The sequence below is a fragment of the Archocentrus centrarchus genome, chromosome 23 (assembly GCF_007364275.1).
Source record: "Archocentrus centrarchus isolate MPI-CPG fArcCen1 chromosome 23, fArcCen1, whole genome shotgun sequence".
Taxonomy (NCBI): Eukaryota; Metazoa; Chordata; class Actinopteri; order Cichliformes; family Cichlidae; genus Archocentrus; species Archocentrus centrarchus.
The window spans coordinates 21,697,588-21,713,646 of record NC_044368.1 but is presented as its reverse complement, the minus strand read 5'-3'; the positions used below and the strand labels follow the sequence as shown (position 1 = coordinate 21,713,646).

General features: G+C 42.1%; 1 protein-coding gene across 2 annotated transcripts in view; it reads right to left on the bottom strand.

The window, feature by feature from the left end:
- The window catches only part of nav3 (neuron navigator 3), a 178,825-nt gene extending 166,943 nt beyond the window's left edge, over window positions 1-11,882 (bottom strand). For both annotated transcript variants that reach the window (XM_030719892.1, XM_030719893.1), the window contains exon 1: window positions 11,439-11,882. In XM_030719892.1, coding sequence (XP_030575752.1) covers window positions 11,439-11,696 — 258 coding nt within the window. In that variant the 5' untranslated portion in view covers window positions 11,697-11,882. The remainder of the gene's footprint in view (window positions 1-11,438) is intronic.
- Between the last annotated feature and the right edge of the window lie 4,177 nt (window positions 11,883-16,059).

The window sequence follows — 16,059 nt, the reverse complement described above, 5'->3', positions numbered from 1 at the left end:
TTTATCAAAAACAGAGAACAGTAAGCCCTTAAATGTAACCCAAGGATGAATGATTGATGCCCTTTTTTTCTGCAGCACTCCATTTCATTTCATATTGTTCAACATTCACACTTGTGAGGTGCTAACTGCAAACAGAGTTTGAAATATCAATGGAGCAACTGGAAATCTAGTCTTCCAAATGTACCCATGAAATTGGGCTTGTCTGGTTTTTCCAGCATGGCGCTAAGCTTTTAATCTGGTGCTGCCATACCCATAAAAACACTGCTACCTTCCAACTGTCTCCACACAGGAGGACCCGGTGAAATTTAACATTAAAATAAAGCACACACTGTAAAACAGTATGTAGTATTGTTTCCAAACTATATAATGTCTAAAGCAACATGTGCAAAAATGAAACTGTCTGATATAAACTTTAGAACTGGAACGTTTTAATATTTATGGCTGAGTGCTTGTGCCCTACAGCAATACTTAGGCTTTATTAGTTTCCGTATGAAAACTTTCCAAAAAACTATATAATTTTTTTTCAGAACTATTGAAAATCTAGATAAAATGGTAGAATAGGACTAAAAATTTGATTTATTTAGCCCATAAACACGCCATTAGCCTGTATCTTTGGCTTTATATGTACAACCACCCTTGCATCACTTTTAGGTGCCAAGAATCCTTTTAATTCTGTTCACAGCTAGTGCTGCTACTGTGTAAGCCATGAGTCAACACCTCATCACCAATCATTTTCCCCGGACGTCTAAATGTGCACCCTTTTTGGCCCTTATTAGCATGTGTTATGGGATGTTAGCATGTTTATTCCCTGTCCACACTTGGTTGGATGCTTCTGATGCCGGTTGTTGTGGCTTTCCCAGGTGTTTCCTAGCAGCTGCCTGAGTCAATGTTTGACAAGCTGCAGGGATAGAGTACAGATTAAAAAAAATTACTCAAGAAATAGAGAAGAGAAGAGAAGAGAAGAGAAGAGAAGAGAAGAGAAGAGAAGAGAAGAGAAGAGAAGAGAAGAGAGAGAAGAAGAGAAGAGAAGAGAGAGAGAAGAGAAGAGAAGAGAAAAGAGAAGGTGACCTATTCAACAGAAGAAATGCCATCTGTGACAGCTGGACAGACAACTGGTCCAGGTGCATTTTAACTTTCTCTTGCTGCTTTTCTCTTTAAAATATCAAGGAGGAAATGATGGACAGAGAAAGGGGAAAGAAAGAGGGAAAGGTGAAGGAAAAGTTGGGGAAAGGATTAAAAAAATAAAGAGATATGACAAAGAGAGAAGGGATGGGTGTAAAGGTCAAAGGAAAATACCAGTAAGTGAGTTGCAAGGTTGGGATTACAGAAAGGCTCCACCCAGGAGAGACAGAAAAAAGGACTAAGAGAGGAATGCTGGGAATGGGAAAGAGCAGAAAGACGGTGGAAGCAGACGGAGTGGAAAACAGAATTGCTGGGAAGATGTAAAAAGAAGTGATTGAGGAACAATAAAGGGAGGAGAAAAGATCATGCTAAAGAAAATAGAGCAGACAGAGAGACTGCTGACAGACAGCTGAAGAGAGAGAACTGGTGGAAATCTGAGGTGGAGGTAAAGATGATCTACCTCCACCACATGATCAAAACTTCCTGTTTCTGTGAGCGTGAAAATCTCTGACTCATAGTAACCTTGAACTACTGATGCTTCAGACACACTTGTCAGGTGAAACCGAATTTGTGAATTATTTTTCAAGAAGCCCTCAAATATAACGTATGCCTTTAAAGAACAATCTCAGAAGGTTTGCTGAGATGACTGATGCTACTCACATTTATGTGCAGCAGTTGTGACACTGCAGCTTATGGTTAGCTATGCTAATCCATGCTCAAAGGTTGCAAACAACAAGGAAACAGCAAGCTTGACTGCACCCAAAGATTAAAAAAACAATATCAAAAGAGCACCCCACTAATTTAACATTGCAATCACACACACTATAGTGCCAGAAGTATTCACTTGTCTGCCTTCACATGCATTTGAACTTTGGGACATCCCATTCTTAATCCACAGGGTTCCATAGCTCTTCTGGGAAGGCTTTCCACAAGGTTTAGGAGTGTTTATGGGAATTTTTGACCATTCTTCCAGAAGGACATTTGTGAAGTCAGACCCTGATGTTGGATGAGAAGGCCTGGCTTACAGTCCCCACTCTAATTCATCCCAACGGTGTTCTGTCAGGTTGAGGTCAGGACTCTGTGCAGGCCAGTCAAGTTCTTCCACACCAAACTCCCTCATCCATGTCTTTATGGACCTGATTTGTGCGCTGGTGTTGGGAGCATGAAATTGTCCGAAATGTCTTGTTATGCTGAAGCATTAAGAGTTCCTTTCACTGGAACTAAGGGGCCGAACCCAACTCCTGAAAAAACCCCCACACCATAATCCCCCCCTCCACCAAACTTTACACTTGGCACAATGCAGTCAGACAGACAGGTACCGTTCTCCTGGTAACCACCAAACCCAGACTCGGATTGGCAGAAGAAGAAGCATGATTCGTCTATTCAGAGAACACGTCTCCACTGCTCTAGAGTCCAGTGGTGGCGTGCTTTACACCACTGCATCTGAAGCTTTGCATTGTGCTTGGTGATGTAAGGCTTGGATGCAGCTGCTCAGTCATGGAAACTCATTCCATGAAGCTCTCTACTCACTGTTCTTGAGCTCATCTGAAGGCCACATGAAGTTTGGAGGTCTGTAGTGACTGACTTTGCAGAAAGTTGGTGACCTCTGTGCACTATGTGCCTCAGCATCCGCTGATCCCGCTCTGTGATTTTACGTGGCCTACCACTCTGTGGCTGAGTTGCTGTCGTTCCCAATCACTTCCACTTTGTTATAATCCCCTGAACCAACTTTTATTTGGGTTATTACAGTATCTGCTATATCTGTCATGGTATGGGCTGGGTGGGTTGGTTATGTTTTATCTTGTAGGTGGACTGATGGGCAGACTGCATTTTCTCTCCGCGGGCTGCATTTCACACCTGTGACTTATTGGCTGGATTGCTGGCCATGTACTTATGACCGACTGTGACTGTGGCTCACTGACAGATTGTTCCAACTCATATGATAGTAACATGGCTCTCTAGAAATTCCCCGTCCTTAGTTCGTAGCCTGTCGGTAATTTTGGCTCTTGTCAAAATTTGACTGCATCCTACTGACTAGCCTCTCGCCTGTGAATTTTACAGTTTCCTCACCTCGCCTCACAGAAGCTGTCACACTTGTGTTCTTCAACCAGCCTCTTCGATCTCTTTCTGCCAGCCTTTCTCCACAGATAGTTGCCTGCTTGCTACTCTCCAAAGCTCTGACCAGTAAACTCTCTCAGCAAGCCCTCCAGCAAACAGTCCACTGGAAATGCACTTCTGTATGCGAGTAAGGATATTTCAGCTTTTCATTTCCATATAGCCAACCGGTATTCCCACCTTCACCAATTCTCCCTGTTCCCTTTCCACAGACTCTCCCTGGTTGCCAGATTGGCACTTTGGGCCTCTTCTTGTTTCTGTGCTTAGTTTCTCATTGTAAATAAAGTCTTGGTCTGCATTCAGGGTCCATCATTTCAGTGATCATGACAATGTCACATTATCCGGTTCAACCTTGTATGTTGCATATATACATATATGCATAAATACTCTGGGATAAACCTTAGATTTGTCAGTCATCAGCCAGGATTAGAATAACAATACAACTAGCCAGTGATCAACACAAGGACAACACTAGGAACATGTGAGTTCCTTTAAAGTGGTGGAAATGCGTGACCCTGCATTACTCTGACTGCAGAACCTTTACAGTAAGAGCAGAACAGAAGCATGCAGTAAGTCTTTTTAGTGAAAGCCACTTATGCGAGACACAGCTTTGTTTTTGTTTTTCTTCGAACAACGAAGAGATGAAGAACTCGTCTGTCACTCTCTTGGAACATTTAAGCCTACCTTTGAACTAGTAGAAGGCCTGGAGCAAGTGTGTGCATGCATGTGTGTATGTACATAAATGTACACACACACACACACACACACACACACACACGCACACACACACACACACACGAGAGCCGGGTATTACTCTCTGCTGCAGTGCACATGGACATGCGTGCACTTTTGCGTGCATACAATTAGTGCCCGGATAAACCTCAAAATGTGGGGAAACAACAACGGGGCTTTGTTTGATAATCTAAGTTATTTATTGAATTATGAGGCAATGCACATCATCATGGAGCCTCAGGCAGGTGCAATGCACAATGTCAAGCCTGTTTCTCTGAATAACCAACAGCTCTAACACATTTTTTTTCTAAACTGCAAAAGACTCACATTAAAAAGCAGAATTACTTGCTTATTCATGGCTTCAGTAAACAAGACTGCAGCTTCAACCGCCGCACAATTCTCCATCAATTTCCTTTAAAAACGTTTCGCTGCTACATTCATGTTTTTGAACTTGTTGTGCAGCGATTCTTGGTTTTCTTGGTGTTTTGGAGTGAGCGCCATGGCTGTACTTCCAGGGGAAGGTATTTTTAACCGGTGTAGCTGCACTGTAAACACCAGCCTCTCTGTGTGTTCTCACTCCAAGATTTAAACACCACGGCCGACAGCAGGCTCCCAGCAGCACAGAAGGCAATGAAATACAGTGTGCAAGACAAAAAAGCACAGAAAGAGGGAGGGAAGGAGAGCACTGGAAAGCATAATATTGTTTCAAATATTTTCCCAATTTCAACCCAAGGGTCATAAGAAATCTCAGCAGCGTGGGGGAATGTTACAAAAGTGGACAAATGTAAAAAACTGAGTGAATCATATCAGTGGTAGTTATTCAGCGTCAGCATATGTTAGGGTAATCTGATTTTTTTTTTTTTTTTCACATTTCATGGTTTAATTTGATAATCTTATGGTTCAAAATCATTTGTTTGACCAAAAAAAAAATCACTGCCATGTTTCCAACTTGGGACCTTGTGAGCTGGGGTGGACTCCCCTGTTAACACATTATTTCAGATTGGCTGAACAGACCACAGACTCGTTGACCTTAAACTGCAATGCTGCCACAACTGCAGGGACAATCTACTGCAGGGCTGCAGCTGAAACGCTGTGACAAAAACGGCTGCAGCCTTTTGTTACACATGTAAGTCATCACCAAGATAATCTTCATGCCATCTCTCGTGTCAGTTTACTCAGAAGTGGAATCATTCCTGGGTTTTTTTTGAAAATGAACCTAAAAAAGCCATTTTAGACTTGTCACAGAGTTTTAAAGAATCGCCCCCTTTGGTCTTTGTTACTGGAAGAAGTGCTCATCCTGTTTGTTAGCATTCGCACCCCCCCCCCTCTGAGAACCTCTCTTCCAGATATGGATTTCGGCACACAACGAGTCAGACCACCCATATACTAGAACACATTCAGACACCCCCATCGAACCGATCTTAGCCAGCTTCCCTCCTTCCCCTGAAACAAGTTGGCCTCCCCCTCACTCCCTCTGTTTTCTCTGTTGTTTCAGCAGCGTCAGAGCCACTTGAAGGGTTGAGTGAGAGCTGAGTGAAAGCCGGAAAGCCAAAAAGAGCATGCATCGAACACTGACATACATGCAGAACCTGCCAGGGTTTGTCAGGGTTAAGAAGGCCAGTGCACAGCTACTAAATCTTTAAAATGATAAAAAAAAATTTTTTTTAAATCTAATGATGTAAAGACGAATGATCTGATGTCCTACAGGTGCTATATAAGCTGCATACCACAAATTGGTTTGAGTGTGGAATGAGACATCAACTTAAAAAAACATATCAGTGGCTTGATTGCTTTACAGATTATGGGCAGTAATTACATTTTGTATATATGCTACTGGAATCCTTGCACACAGACATGAGCAAAAAAAAAACTGCAGAACAGAGCGAGGGAATGGCACAAAGCTGACAAAGAAGGCAAGAGAAAGCGACAGCAACCGGGCCACCCAGAGAAAGAAAGGCTTGTTTACATTCTACTCACTCAAACTTACCGGACTCCGACATCATTCCCTGAAGCATTCCATCTAACTTTCTCACTTGGAATCCACCCATATTATTGCATAGAGGTTTATCAGGTCAGGGAAGATGCACCACAGCAGAAAAATATACAACAGAACCTGATTATTCTGCTACTTATACAGAGCACACACACCGACAATCAACAGGATGTTTTTCTGCTCTTTAAGTGGGTGAGTGTGTCTGGTACTCTTTTGCACTTCCGACAAACACTCACTTCCCAGGATAACATAACTAACACAAGAGGCCAGCAGAAATAGCAGCTTGCATCGGTCACTGCTCGTGTGTACAATGAGCTGCATTTCTGAGATAAAGACACACTCACCTTATTCACTGTGACTGTTCATTAAGAGAGGGCGTGGTAGAGTCGAAAAGTTTCAAATCAGTGTTAAGGGTTTCTAACAGGTAATTTCCTGAGCTGGTACTTAAGGACGTCTGCTAACAAACAAATTGAAATGAAGGCGTAAGACAGCATTTCCTGCAACGTATAAAGGCGTGAACAGACATAGCTTTAGCACCCACGTAATCCTTCAAAGGATGAATAAAGATAAATCCCATCAACATCATTTATCTTTCAGTCAACCACAGAATCAATAACAAGGTGAGATGCAATTTACAGTACTACCTCAAAAAAGAACTGCAAAATACCAGCTAAATACGTCCCTGGGCTGTGTGATTTGGACAGCGGCCAAAACTCTAGATGCACAAGATAATTTCCTATCAGTAGTGCCAACGCTGACACTTCATTAAAGCTCAGTCGACTCAGATAAACTCTTCATCTCACCCTGCTATCCAGCAGTGCCATAGGCAATGATTGATGTGAATTGTTAAAGTGTACAAGAGGAAGAGCAAATGCCTTGCCTTGTTCTAATCTTCATTGTGGAGGGTCCTATGGAAGTCCTTGACAGCTCAAAATCAGCGATTTAGATGGGAGATACAGGAAGAGGTCAGGTGTTGCACACACGGATTGCACTGTCACCTGTAGCATTTGTAAGATCTGAAACTAACTTTAGCTCTATAAGGCAGCTTGGGAATTCATAGAATTCAGAAAGCAAGGTGATGAGCGGCCCAGTTCATTCATTTTGGCTGCTTTACGCATTTAGGATCTCTTTCAGGAGACAGTACTTTCTGCTATGTAGCAGGAACTTTCAAAGCAAATGTCTTTCAGGTTCCCACTTTTGTCATGTTAGCTGTAAAAAGCCCACCAGCAGGATCATCTACAGCAGTGGTCCCCAACCTTTTTTGAGCCGCGGACCGGTTTAGTGTTAGAAAATATTTCCACGGACCGGCTTTTAAAGTGTGGCGAATAAATACGTCAAAATAAATGATATGACCATAACCAAGTGTGATATTTTCTACGTATAATAATAAAAAACGGGAATCCACTTTGTATTCGTATGCAACTCTATCAGCAGCGTTCTCGTAACATCCCGCCTCAACATGAATAACAGGCTCTCTGCCCACAGCGCTCCCTGGTCAGCTGTTAGAGCCATGGTAAAACATGCCTTCAAAATAAGATACACCGCAAAAACAAATACAGTAGAAATCACCTCAGTCGGATTCAAATGGCCCAGTTTGGGGTCTATTATCGAATTTCGCTGCAATGGCTTCTGCTTCATCTATGAATTTGCTTCTGCAAATTTTATAATCTGAAATTTTACTCGTAAGTGCAAGTTTGTAGCTTACACTTGCCACGATTGTCCCCGGTGAAATGAACTGATATAAACACTAAAACAATTTCCAGGCGTTGTTAGTGTGTGTGTAGTTGTGCACGAACGAGCCGATGCATGGAAGTGGGCGGACAGGAGCTGAGGAGGGTTTTAGCGCTAAACTCATCCAGTTTATGCGATCACATTTAACTGGAAATTTATTACAATGGGACCAGATTTTTCATCCGAGGTAGGTGAATATCCGACGGATTTATGTGATGATTTTATTGGAATTAATGTTAGGAAAAATCAGGACCTGCAGATGCCATCCAACTAGAGCGAAAACCCGATTTGTGCGACTTCGACTTAGGTGATTTTTACTGTATAAAGCGCATGAAAAATACAACTCACCATAACACTGAATCAGTGTAAGCCCCCTGAGCTTGTTTCTCTGATACTCATTTTTGCTGGCTTCTGGTTTGACTGGGTTCGGCCGATTTCACATGGAGCGTGGCTGCAGAGCCGCGGTGTCAAGCGCTGGAGAGTCAGTTTGATGGCTGGGTCTACCTCACTGCTATCCCCGGTGTTGATAAATAAAAATGGTAAATGGACTAGTTCTTACATAGCGCTTTTCTACTCTTGTTGAGCACTCAAAAATTTAAAGAAGCGTTATGTAGGTCAACCAACCGATTTCGTTAGACAGGCCTGAAGCTTCTGGGTTTAATTTTAGCGGTGACGTATCATGTGAGCAGAAACGTCTTGACACGTCAAGAGGAAGTCATGGAGGGAAGTAACGGAGCGAATCCGCCCATTTTTCAAAATAAAATATAGTTTAGGCGCAGATAAGTAAAACGGAAATAATTTAAGTTATTTATTCTTTATGTGCGGCCCGGTACCAAATGTCCCACGGCCCGGTACCGGTCCACGGCCCGGGGGTTGGGGACCTCTGATCTACAGTAACAATAACTTTCAATTCATAACCATTTGGGATCTGTAATATATGTACAACTAGTTCAATCTGTTATACTGGTTGTTATATTAAACTTCAGTCCAATTAAATAAAGATAACATGCCACTAGATTCATTTTAGTGGCAAAAGCATATATTCTGAAACAAAGTGGAAAGTAACAAACACTTTTGAACAGACTTGGAGACACAGACTTGTGGACACTCCTATTAAAATTAGGTGTCTCTTGTGCAGTAGATCCATGAGGGATTATCCGTCGCACAATAAATGCAGACTGAATTAATACAGCTGACAAAAGCCACAACTGAAACTGGATGGGATCTAAAATTAACCTTGTCTGGGAGTTTAATTGTGCCCTTTATACGCCATTAGACAGCCCAGTAGCAGCCTGCAACAGTCTCTGCACTGCTTATCACAGATGGAGCGTGACTACAGCAGCTTTCTTCTACCATGGCTATAAAGCACCTTCAGCTCTGGACTCAGACTGGATTTGTTTTTAGAGAAGTTTGTCTTAAGAGTCACTTCCTTTTTGGCTTTGTCAAAACCAGCATTGGACCTGTTGTCCTCTGCAAGCAAAGAAAAAGTCATTGCTGTGTGCTTAATACTTAAATATATTTTTTATTTGTTTTGTGTCTGCAGGAATAATAACACTGAGGGGATGCACTGGGATGCTGAGTCTTGCACCTATCGTTTAAGGGAGCAAAGAACTTCACTCTTATGTCATTAATGCTTTCGTGCTTTCACTTTGTTCTGCATCTCAGCCACAAAGACATGCAGGTTATTATTAATGTGATGTATTTTTTTATAGCCTGTTTATTAAGCAGACAAGTAGAAGTTTCCACCACAAGCAGCTGAAATCTTAAAAAATATCAAAACATACTTTTGTCTTTGGGAAACGCCACCCGTGTTAGGATGTGCTTAATCCCAGGCAAACAAGCTAACACATGCTGGCACCATTGTATATACGGAGGTGGGGGCTGCATGTGCACAAACAAGCATGCTGCCATGCACTGTACACATAGACCTACACTTGATCCTGCTTGATAAGAAGACTCCAAATGAAACAAGTGTTAGTTAATGTGAGGGACTAATGACAGCATTTACTCCACCTTCTCTCCATTTTTTCCCCTCTGAAAGCCTTGAAAGTAAAGCTCTTTAGTGACTACACAACACAATTAGACAGACTAATTACCCCCTCCATACCACCCATTCCTTACACACACTGACAGGCTGGGGCAGGCAAGCGATTTCTGCCTGCCTACAGGCTTCCCAAGACAGGAACTATAGTATCGTGCATTGATTGCGCTTCATTTCAGGCAATTTAGCTGATGCTCTCTACATTAGTCCCACAAACCTCCAGTGTTATGAAGGATGAGGGTCAGAACTGCAATGCACTGGCAACACATCTGTCACAGAGCTTCTTGTTTATGGCGTAAGGCCCCACTTGCCTCAAAAGGACACATGAAAATATAAATAGGAAAATAGGAAGATGTGGGATGCCTGGGGAAATTTCATAGTATAAAAAGAAATGGATGTTGGCACAAGTCAAGTCAGCTGTCAACTTCATTTTCTTCAAAATCCAGTCAAAAAAAAAAATCACTTAATAGAACAAGCAGGAGTTTTTCAGAATTTAGTTGTTAACAAGCTGAAAGTCAAGCTGAAGCTGCCAATTCAGCAGCAGGTTAATGATGACCCCCCCCTCTCACAGTCACCCTGCAGGCGACTTCAACTCAATGACAGACACACTGAGAGGATTTAAAGGCAGGGAAACACTGACCCTCGCTTTGATGCCTTTTACCCACAATTGTTCCAGCTCACGAGGAACATAAGCAGTTTTGTTCAGTATAAGAGAAATAAATAATAAAAGAATTGGGTTAGAGAGTCTTGTAATGATTAAAAAAAAAAGAAAAAAAATGGCTGGTGTAAGGAGGGGGAGAAATCAACCAGTCAAACAGGAAAGTTTCACTTAGTGCTCACACAGCTCTGGATGTGGGATGGGCCGAGGCACTGCTGAATCTATTTGGCGGGGAGTTTTGAAAACTGCTTCCTTCTCAGGATACACCAGCCCCACCTTCTCTGGTACAGCCTGAGCCAGACATTTTTGCAAAAAGGAAAGAACTTGGAACAGCCTGGACTTTGCATGGTGAAGCACTTAACAATAATATCTGAATCTATTCAATCATCTACAACACTTTGATGCAGTTGGAGGCATTAGGAACATGCTCTAAGAGTGGGGGGGGGGCACCTGTAATCTATCTAAAATACTATCCAGGATGAGAGTGTACACACAAAACATGTTCCTCTAATCTTCTGGGCTATTAAAGTAGTTCATGTTTCCATAGAGGAGCAGATCAGGTTTACTTCCCAGGTAGGAATTAAAAAAACTCTTGAGAAAATACTCTACACATACAAATACCTACAACACCACCTGTTCTGCTACTAACACACACACACACACACACACACACACACACACACACACACACACACACACACACACACACACACACACACACACAGATTAGTAAAGTGTATGGAAACTAAATGGGCAGCAGAATGAGGTAATACACTGCCAGCAACATATTACTCATCCAGTTTCCCTTCTTAGTTGATGACCCAAAACCGGCAGTATCATCCCACCGGAGCACACGTGACTCATGGCTGTGTGCTGGAGCTCTGTTTCAGAGCTTGAAAGACACCTGCTCAAATCGAGAGGGGGAAAGAGAGCAAGACAGACACAGAGAGAGTCTCTCAGTGGTGGCTCTCTCATCTCTGACACCTGTGTCCCTGTCACTGCAGTGCTCAAATGCTAACAGAAACAATCTGTCCATCTCCACTAACCTTGCAGATCTTGCTCTCCTCCGTCTCGGCTTTGGACTTCCCTTCTGGGGTCCTCTCCTGCTTGTATTCAGACTTGACTGACAGCTGACAGGACAGCCCTGGGACACCTTCACTTGTCCTGAGTTCCTGCTGTCGGGCCATGTAGCCCTGTGAGGTGGCCGCTCTGACCGTACTTGGGATGGGGAGAGCGGTGTGCACTGGCTTCGTGCCCACTGCAGAGGGTTGCCTGAGCTTGGAAGCTACACCAACTACCGGCATGGCAACAAAAATAATAAGAGAAGTAGAAGAGAGGTTAAAAAAAATGATGAGAGGGAAGCAAATCTGCAGTGTCTCCTACTGATGCCTGGCACACGAAGGGAAGGAAAAACAAAACAAAAAAAGAAAAGAAAAATAAAAAAACAGCAGTTTCCTCTCAGACTGAGAGGAAAGCAACTGCACTCATTCTGTAGCCTACAGCCAGCAGGACTCACAGAAACTGAGAAGGCTTCTCCTTCCTCTCGTTCACTCCCTCCTCCTTCTCCTCCCACATGCAACTACACTCCCTCCTCTTCCCCTCCTCTCTCACTCTAACTCTCTCTCTCGCTCTCTCTGTCAGAAGTGTACCACAAAGTCAGCCAAAACTGTTCAAGGGGGCGTGAACTCCTCTGGAAGATATAACCAGCACTCAGCAAAACCGTGATTACAGAGACCTGGCTGAGCGTGCATGTGTGCTCCCGGAGAGAACTGTCGAGACAGCCCTCTTTCTGTCCCCCCGTCTCACTTTCTGAAGGCTAGAAATAAACGTCCTCAGAAGGGTCCTCTGTTTCTCGCACAGTTGCTCAGCCATATTCACTGACTTCCCGAGTGTACTCATTTTACGAGGTGCCAGAAGTTTGTCAGCAGTAGCAAGAAACCTTTGGTTACAAGTAGAAACAGACACTGACACAAGCTCTGCACTAAACAGTATTAAGTACTGGGTAAATGTTTCAGGCACTTAAAATAGAGGGATGGTGCTTATATAACCTCAAAAATAGTGCAAATTAATAGTATGTCAATCCTTGCCTTTAAAAAATAGCACAAATTCTCCTCCTCTTGAGCACCTAGCAGTCTGGATGCTACAAACATCTTCAAGAACTTGGTTACTTCTGCCTCTTCTTTCAGTCACTGATTATCAGATATTATTTGCCAGAATGTAAAACATGTACAAGTCAACTACATGAAACAAAACTGACAAAAATTAATTAATGACATTTCTTCAGAAACAGGCCTAAAGTTATATATAAAAAATAAAATTCCCCACTCGCCCTGTTGGTGGTCTTTGTCCTCCAAGCTCGGGTCCTCTACCAGAGGCCTGGGAGCTTTACGGTCCTGTGCCCTGAAGCAAACACCAGCAAGTCCACCTTTAAAAGTCAGGAATAAAATCTGGTCGAGATGTTTTGGCACGACCTTAAACAGGCCGTTCATGCTGGAAAACACTCCAATGTGGCTGAATTAAAAGAATTCTGCAAAGACGAGTGGGCTAAAATTCCTCCACAGTGATGTGAAAGACTCATTGCCACTTATCACAAATGCTTGATTGCAGTTCTAGCTGCAACTGGCACAACCAGTTATTAGGGTTAGGGGAAATTTCCTTTTTCACATAGGGCCAGGTAGGTTTGGGTAGTTTTTTCCCATAAGAGAAATCAAAAACTGCATTTTGTATCAAATTTATTTGATAATCTGAAACATTCAAGTGTGAGAAATATGCAAAAAAACGAAGAAATCAGGAGGGGAGAAAATAGTTTGAAGGCACGGTATAATAGAAATTCTTATTTTGTAAAGAAAGGAAATAAAACTGGAGTCGTGAAGTTCAGCACAGCACTGCTACAGATGCCACACAGCTGGTTTCAGGCTCCGTGAAACAAGAAACAGGCTCCATCAGCAACCAATGTACATCAGTGGTGTTATTCCTTTGAACACATGACTCCACCATTTAGAAAAACTAATGTTTTCACTGTATTCAATGTGTGTTTCTCTATGACCATTGAAATCTTGCAATAGTTAAAGTGTCCTATTGCCAAAGGGATTTCAAAAAGACTTAAGTGTCACAGTTATAACTTGATGTAGTCTCTAACGTTACAGAAATGACTAAGAGCAGGATTAATGCAGGACAGATATAAATCTGTGTGAGAGAAATTCTTCAAAGGCTACAAATGCATGCAGCTTTGCAGTATGTGATTTTGGTCAGTGAGACATATGTGAGCCAGGCTGCATTTGGACTGCGTGACACAATGTGACATGTTTTTTTTTTTTTTTTATCTCCCCTTTTTTTCTAAAGGATCTCTGCTCTGAGAGACGCATAAAAGGGAGTGAAAGTTTTATGTGGAAAGGTTGCGTCTGGTTCGGTTTAGAGAGGCGAGGAGATGTGCTGCAAAGGGGCGCAGTGTGGTGTCACGGCCAACCGGAACTTTTTAACACGGCACTGTCCAATAAAAAAAGGAGGGAAAGTGAGGAAATGCAAACACAGGCCACAAATTTGACCTTGTCACTATAATTGCAACATGTGAAAAAGTACCTCTCACCAGCAGACTTGCAGACTCCACACACTCCTTTTGCTTTGTAGCGGCCCTGAACATTAACCTGTCCAACAATACAAAATGTTAGGGCAAAAAGAAAAACTCCTAAGAATGGCCAGATTATTTTTACACACCCCTTTTTCCTCTTTCACCAGGCTTTGAATAGCTTCAGTGCTTTTGACAGTCATTGGCTTTGCCAAATAGGGACTCTGCTTTCCCCAGCTCAGAATAGCACCAGCTACTCCAACATGTTTTCAATCATGCACCAGGAGCTGTCATGACAAGCCTGAAACAACAGGATAGCACGTGAATGAGTGGCATACGTCCAAGTCTAGACTTCAACTGCTGTTGCCTGCCGGGTTGCACGAACTGAAGCGCAGCTGGCGGGCATTCAACTCCCCAGGACAGCCTGGAACTGTCAGGGAACCCGACTCTGACCAAGCACCTTCACAGGAGTGCTGAAACAAGACCAAATGAAACCTCGGTCAGGTCTTAAGAAAACCTCTCACTTCTCTCTGTTTTTGTTGGTGTCTTTACACTGCAAAATAATTTCCCAGTGAGACAAGCGATTCAGATTCCTACAGGTAAAAGAGCTGCTGCTGCACTGCTGAAGGTTCCTGTTTAACAAAAATGAAATGTCCCAAAGTCAACTTCAGCAAAGCAGATCTCAGGTTAACACAAAGCAAGCCAGGAAGATCAGCATCCTTATGCTTGGGTACCAGCGTCAACCACCTCTCTAAAAATAGTATAATGGCCAACTGTGTCAAGGTTGAAAGGGGAAGAGAGCAAGGTGAAGATGAATGAAATGGAATTAATGTTATTGAGACTTATTATGGTATAATTTATTTGCTAAACATTAGATGACTATAATTTTTTACCGTTAGAGTCCATCTGAAGATCACATCCACAGGAACTTTAATAAAAATGAATGCCAAGTTCAAACTCAGAGAAGCCACATCACATTAACCATTTAGGACCAAAATAAAATAGGAAGTAACAACATAGTAGATAATTATCTCTCCAAAATTAGGTCAGAATAATGGTGTCAAAGAAAGTTGCAACTACGTATTTAGGCAAGCAGCACTGATATCTCAGCATTCAGCTTTTCCACATGTAGGATTATGACCACATATGTTCCTCAATATTTAACCTCCACTGACTTTTCTGAGGAGACCCCCTTAATTTGTAATAACTACCAGAAAATTAGTCAAACATAAAAAATTAACATAAAATTGGCATTTCTAAGTAAATACAGAGTGTGGCTTTCTATATAAAACATAAGAGTAACTTTTAAGACTGGAGTATAAATGAGATTTTTTTTCTTTTTTCTGGCAAAGAACAAATTTATGGCAGCTAGATGCACAGATTACAATTCCTTTGGCTGGTTCTAATTCCAGTTTCCTCAGAGTCAGACCTGCTGATTCTGGATTTAACAGATCCCAGTTGTTCTGTCAAATCTGTCTTTAATGAAACTTTCTATGTTTATAATTAAACACTGTCCACTTAAAAACTTTTACATAGTCTCCACAACTTCTCTGATAAGTCTCATAAAAATGAAGAGTATAATTCACGTTATGTTGACATTTGTATTAACATTGAGTATATATTATATAAATACCACCCACAAAACACTAACTGGTGATCAATGTGCTGTGCTCAACCTCTTCGTGAACTGTGTGTAAACAACACAGATCGTAAAAATGTAGAACAACAGTTATTTTTACTGAAATGTAAAAAAGAGAAACAGCTTCTGAAAAGCTTAAACTTGGATAGGCAGAGCGGTTAAAAGAGGAAAAAGGTAGCTGGGTGCACAGGCTGATTACTGGCTGCAACATTAGCGTTAGCATTATGAGGAAGCAAGATGCAATTACAGCCAATTACATATTCCATTTGGTTTCAGAGAAGACTTAATACACCGTGTTTAAACTGCTTTAGGTGTTCAGTCAGATCTTCTTTCCCACCAGAGGTACCTAAACTTCACCTTTGACCTTGTTTCTGAAATGATAACTAAGGTAAAAACAAAAAGCAACTTGTGATTGATGACAAAGAGTCTAGTATCACTTCTTGAGCACTGCAATTAACACCAG